Genomic DNA, 6,820 nt, shown 5'->3' with positions numbered 1-6,820 from the left:
TATTGAAAACTGACAAATAACCTATAATTCAGGGGTTTTCTGTTGTTGCTGTGTATCAAATTTGATGTTCGTTGGATGCTTTATATGCTTGATTTCTTGATTGACAACATATTTGTTGCGTTCGGAGGACGTGTTTTTCAACAAACTGTCGGCATCCCAATGGGAACAAACTGTGCCCCTCTACTTGCTGACTTTTTTCTTTATTATTATGAGGCAGACTTCATGCAGGAACTTCTTAGGAAGAAAGATAAGAAGTTAGCAATATCCTTTAACTCTACTGTCCGCTATATAGATGACGTTCTTTCACTAAACAATTCAACATTTGATGACTATGTGGAACGCATCTATCCCATCGAATTGGAGATACAGGATACTACAGATACAGTTGGCTTCATATCTTGACTTACATCTAGAAATTGACTATGAGGGTCGGTTGAAGACACAACTTTACGACAAAAGAGATGATTTCAGCTTTCCAATTGTGAACTTTCCATTTCTAAGTAGCAACATTCCAGCAGCACCTGCATACGGGGTATACATCTCCCAATTGATACGACATTCCCGTGCTTGCATTTCCTATCATGAATTTCTTGATAGAGGGTTACTGCTGACAAGGAAGCTATTAAACCAAGAGTTCCAAATGGTGAAGTTGAAATCATCCCTTCGTAAATTTTACGGGCGCCATCACGAGTTGGTTGACCGTTATGGAATAACCGTTTCACAAATGATATCGAATATGTTCCTTAAGTCGTAACTACAATCCCCTTCCCTTTCATGAATTTGACCTACCGAATTAGACTATTTACCGGATTTGTTATCACATAAACAACACGACGGGTGCCGCATGTGAAGCAGGATCTGCTTACCCTGCCGGAGCACCTGAGATCACCCCTAGTTTTTGGTGGGGTTCGTATTGTTTATACTTTAGTTTTCTATGTTGTGTCATGTGTGCTATTGTTTTTTCTGTTGTCTTTTTCATTTTTAGCCATGGCGTTGTCAGTTTGTTTTGGATTTATGAGTTTGACTGTCCCTTTGGTATCTTTCGTCCCTCTTTTATACATTCGCCTGGTTATTGGTTGTTTATTATGACTTGCTATGCGATAATAGTTGTTTTCATTGTTTAAAGACGTACGGTAAACTTAAATATTATCAATTTCATCATTTTGTCTTCTATGGAGAGTTGTTATATCATATGAGCCGCGTCGGATAGAAATCGACCTTATGCAAAAAAAATCTCAATTTGAGTTTTGTTCATATCAATTTTGCTGATAGTCATACAATTTATATACAAAAAAACGTTTTACTCTAACTTTCTTTTTTTAAAAGTTTCGCCATTTCAAACTTTTGACGGATAGTTATATTTTTACATCAGATCTCACGACAACGTCGTGAAATTAACGTTATCGTGCATTGATTTTATTCTGTATCGGTCCTTTTCTCGCAATAAAGAGAGACATGAAATCATAAATTGGTATACAATATTTAATAAAATTTATAAGATTGTTACAATGAAGCAATACATGATTCTCAAGTTTTCAATCTAACTTTAACCAGTATATGTAAAGTGTTACTCCTCTGAAGCACGAGGACAAAATTCGTCACGGAAATTAAACTGAACAAAAGGACGGACTTCATTGTACAGATAACGCCTTCTCTCCTCTGTCAGCCCTGCTGGCTGAATAACTTCTGGAAGTGTCGTGAGCAACTCCGGTAGGTTTGCGCTTTCCTTTAGGAGGACCAGTCTTTTCTCCGGTTCATCAAGAGTTTCTCTCGCAAATACGACTCCTACTTCGTCACTGGTAAATCTGAAGTGATGGAATTTTCCTATACCTCTGAGTGGTTTAAAATATTTAGTGAAGAAACTATCCCATCTGTACCACTTTAAGCTGTTTTCGTCATCGTCATTTTCATTGAAAACTTCTGACCTATTGCATTTGGCAGAATTGTCAACAATTTTAACCAGTTGCGAAACAGTGTTTACGTCCGACTTTCTAAATTTTTTTTTCAACATGCCAAAACATGCGTCACATAAACATTTTGTGTGCCCAGCAATCATAAAATGCAAATTAATAGTTTTGTGTAAACCCTTTGCGCACCTCCACAACAGATAATGTAAAGTAGTTTTATTTTTGTTTTGTCCCACGGAATTATCAGCATGAAAATGACACGCTTTTTCACCGTAAGTATTACCATGCAGATAATGGTGGAGCATACTTAAAACAGCATTGGGTCCATGTGTCCGACTTCCATTTTCTCCGATTGTTTGTTGCTCATCAATCAAATAATTAGTTTGCATTGGAAAGTTTTCATCGCAAACTCCAAATATTTGAACCTTTCGAGGTGTTAAAAAGTAAAGAGCTCCAACTTGTTGAGACGAATGTGGCAAATTTACATATTGTGAAAAATCAAAAGTGTAATGAACATTTTCAAAATTTTTTGAACATGGAGTGTTATACTTTCCTATTGGAGACTCAGCTAACTTTAATTCATCACGTGATCTTTGTGTACATAATTTATAATATTCACGCTCCGTCCGCGCAGACTGTATATGGTCAATCAATTTTTGAGTTGTCACTAATTTCGCGTCTTCTGAAATAGATCCGGAAATATCCTCCCTCAACTGAAAACACGTTTTACACAGATCCGTCTTTAGTTTCATAAATTGAATATGAGGGACACATGCATTCCAAACTTCTTTAAATACGGTTAGTTGAACATATTGTTGTTCTGAGTTAACGCATGAACTAACATATTTGGAGTGTACATATTTCTTGCTCTCGCTACAAGGTAGTAGAATAGGAGGGGTATTGTCGGTTGCCCGAGGCGCAGCCGGGAGAGGGAGACCAAATTCATCAGCATACCGCTTGATAAATTTTATCGCATTTTCAATCACTTCAAATGAATGTCCGTGATTCGATTTTCTTCCACTAAGACCATGTGATCGAGGGGTTACGCCATTTGCATTTAAGTGCTGTTTTAAACTTTTAAATTCGCTCCTCCCAATGTTATAAATATTTCTCCATGTGAACTCGCATATCTCAACTCCTTGAAAAGAATATCGGTATCGTTTTCGTTCTCTCTTTCCTCCTCTAAAAACCGAGTCTGTTATTTCTAAGTTTTCTAATTTTGAAAGCAAGTATATGTCACGCTCTGCTTTTGTAAATTCACAAACAGATAACGATACATCATAGGCCTGTTCTCTGAATGTGGAAAGCTTTGTAAAACATTTTTTTGTACAATTACAGTCGTTAGCAAATAGAGCATTTATTCGAAGTCGGGAAGGATCCTCCAATTCATCATTTTGAATAAGAGAACATGTATTTTCCGATTGATCTTGAATGACGGAAGTGGAATAAAATTCCCGGGCCCTAGCTTGAATTGTGTCACATGTATTTTCAATATCAGATTCGTCATTTTCAATATCGGAATCGCTGTTATCAGACACATTCAGTTCATTATTGCTTGATGCCAAAACCTCTGGTATTGACCCTATATATTGTTCAAAATAGGCAACTGCTTCATTTTCTAGTTCTTCGCATCCTATGTTATTGAACCAGTCCATTTCAGAAATTTACTACAACATAAAAAAGGAATGAAATTAAAGACACATTGAACCAAGATAATTTTTCTATACGACTGGTTGTCGCGCTTTGCGCCATTAAAGTTCACCAGTGATTTGTGACAGAAAGATCAAAATCTCAAATACTATCTATGTAAATTAGAGTAGTTCAAATTTAAAAATAAACGTTTTTTTTAAATGAAATTTTGGTTTATTTTAATAAATCACAGTTTACATCTTCCCAAATTGTTACCTTAATCACGCAGACGGACGGACGGACGCAAAATTGTAAGACCCACGGATGCATAGATCAGGAATTTTATTACCCGAATACTAATTTTAAAGTTGTCGGGATATGAAAAAGAAGGTTTAAAAGGTTTTATTTTGAAAGTTATTTGTTTTCGAAATACATGTACACATGTATTATGCAAATGTTTCCCTCTTTCTTTCAATTTCTAAATAGAAATGTCATTGAACTAAATTACACGCAAAACATTTCTAAATTTCTGAATAGATAAGAACAGATAAATTGCACGCAAATAGTACAAAATCCACCTAGAGCACGTCTTTGTCTTTGTTTAATATTGTATATTTGTGTAAATGTTTCTTTTTAGATTTTCCAAAATGCAACGGTACAATGATATGAATATATTTTGACTTAATTTTGTTTTTGCGTGTGTCACTGTCATGACTGTGTGTAGCAAAGTTTTTCAATACAACACAAATTTCGTTTTAAACTACTAGAAATAGTTTTTTCAGAATATTACTTTAGTTTAGTTCAGCTTAAGAATTGTATACAATTATTTCTTAAGACTGGTGTTATATGCCACTGAACGAAATGAAAATAAATTTTACTAAAATAGATAGTACTTTCACTTTGTATAAAAAGTAAAAATAGATCGTGAACGTAAAAATAGTTCAATATATAGAACGTATTAGGAAATACATACCTTAGCAAAACAATGTATTCCTGTTAGCCAAAACTGATACTAAGGTTGAGAAATATATTATTTAGAAAAGGACAGAATCCAGGAACATTTTTGTTATTAAAGCAGACGACACGCGACACGCAGGTGACGGTTCCCAGATAATTTGGAAATGTTCATGTCGGACCGGATAAAGCGGTTTCCGTGAAAGATTAAGAATTTTTTACTAAACTTATCTGAAATACTATCATGACTATACTAGTTTTGTCCTATATGTATGTACAGATGTACTACGTTAGCTAAAAGCCCGATTTATTCAGATTAACATTGTATGGTTTCCCCGTATGTTTTTTTTTTACAAATTTCATATAAAACCCCACTAACAAAAATGTGAAGGCATATTGTGTTGGATTTTCACAAAATTAATACGGAGTTAAAAGACGTAGAATCGTCTTAAGTATACTAGTTTAATTTGTCATAGTTTTGTCGTCCATTACTTTTGTTTCTCATATGAACATGTATAACAGTTTTTACAATCTAATTTCGTTGAAATACATAAGAAATCTCTGAACAAAAACAATACTGGTTATATAACCAAAAATTGAAAACGTTTTACAACAAAAATCTATCCAAATAAACAAATATAACTGTGACAATTCTGCTTCTATTGGTACCTAGTACATTAAAATCCGACCAGAAATGTCCCCACAATAATTTTTTGAAAAAAACGTAGTTTTGTAAGATAGCGACATGTTTTTTTTATAACGTCAGAAACTACCTATATGAAAACTTGTGAAACTTTATCGTAACGTTACTCGGTTTGACGTCGAATTGCATAAGGTCGATTTCTATCCGACGCGGCTCATATTTTGTACATCATACTACATAAAGATTATGTATATCAATTGTTTATAAAAAAGGAAACTGTTAGACATTATTTCTGAACTCAGGGTTGTAGCTATATAACAAGTTGATTTTAAGCCAGGAACTCCAGCTCGTGTCGAGAGTTAACAACATAACGAGTTAGTTAGCAATTATTGAACATATAATTTTATCAGCAACAACGCATTTCGTTACGTTCGTTGTTTGCTGTCAACTATAGGTAGTTTATGTGTGATTTGGTCTTTCGTGGAGAGTTGTCTCATTGGCAATCAAACCACTTCTTCTCTTTTTTTGAATAAGGCCACTATTTTGATTATTTCTTTGATTCTTTTTTGACAAAATGATCAAAAATTTAAACAAACTATTAAAAACAAAACGAATTGATAAACAAAAGCAGACTGACATTGAAAATAATTCGTATTTTAAATTTTGAAGTGTTTATATCTTATTTATGTTTGCATGTTTTTTTTTAAATGAGTCGTTTTTATAAACTAGTTTCAGTATTAATTATTTGATTAAGACCCTGTTCACACTAGGAAGTTTAAATGGATTTAAACCAGATCGATTCACTTACGATCGATTGAATAGCCAATGTGAACGCTTTGAAATTTATCTTCAAACAAAGATTGCATCGAAAATAATTATCGCGTGCTCTTTTTTTTACCCATGTTTCCCAGTTTACAAACCTTTGAAATAAATTTCTTTGTCGTAGCATATATTTGCGAAATCTGTGTCTATTGTTCTTATCAGTGTTGATAATTTCCTTTTCATGAACCGTAGCATTTTGTCATGTTGTAACTTTGTTGCTGTTTGTTTTTTTTCAAAATTAAGGAACACTACAATAACACCAGTATCAAAATATTAACCTGTAATTCAAAAGTGACACTACCTTTACCTATGTGTTTTGTAAGGGTGTTCATCAGTGTATCAAAACATGAAATTGATGAATAGTTATATTTAAACACAATGTTTACTGTTTTACAACTAAAACCACACGTTAAAAATGTCATGTGTCCCAAGCGCTTTTCTGAAGTTATCTTCATTAAGAAATCGCAAAGCCAAATATATTGTATTTTGATATCGAGGATGTAAAATAACCGAAACAGTTGAAGAGCTATGTGATGTCAGATAGATTGCGTTTTTAATTTTAACGTTACGCAGAGGTTCAACTTAGACCGATAAGGATCGATATGATAAAAGATAATTTGAACGCTGACTGTTTTTTTTGAGATCAGTTCAAACTAGATCGATTAAAAAAACGCTAGTGTGAACATGTAAATATCAGTCATCTGTGTGATGATGTTTCTCATGTATGAATCAGATACGTTTTTTTATGTTGGAAGTTAATCTTCAACCCAGTTGTGAATATGCTATGTATGATAAGAACTGAGTGTAAACAATGCTAATAAGTTAGACTTTTTTGTAACTAGACATAGTATTAAACACTGTATAA

At 33.6% G+C, this 6,820-nt stretch overlaps 1 protein-coding gene across 1 annotated transcript; it reads right to left on the bottom strand.

Annotated features, from left to right (window-relative positions):
- Positions 1–1,556: 1,556 nt before the first annotated feature.
- On the bottom strand, positions 1,557–3,657 carry LOC134719650 (uncharacterized). Its single transcript, XM_063582627.1, has one exon. It carries the CDS (start codon positions 3,560–3,562, stop codon positions 1,568–1,570), a length of 1,995 nt encoding a protein of 664 aa, XP_063438697.1. The 5' UTR covers positions 3,563–3,657; the 3' UTR covers positions 1,557–1,567.
- Positions 3,658–6,820: the final 3,163 nt, after the last annotated feature.

Source organism: Mytilus trossulus, chromosome 5, assembly GCF_036588685.1.
Source record: "Mytilus trossulus isolate FHL-02 chromosome 5, PNRI_Mtr1.1.1.hap1, whole genome shotgun sequence".
Lineage (NCBI taxonomy): Eukaryota > Metazoa > Mollusca > Bivalvia > Mytilida > Mytilidae > Mytilus > Mytilus trossulus.
The sequence above is the reverse complement of the archived record's forward strand: the minus strand, read 5'-3'. Positions and strand labels throughout refer to the sequence as shown.

What these genes read in the sequence shown, in the direction of transcription:
- LOC134719650 (XM_063582627.1), bottom strand. Translation starts at nt 3,562, where the DNA reads ATGGACTGGTTCAATAACATAGGATGCGAAGAACTAGAAAATGAAGCA.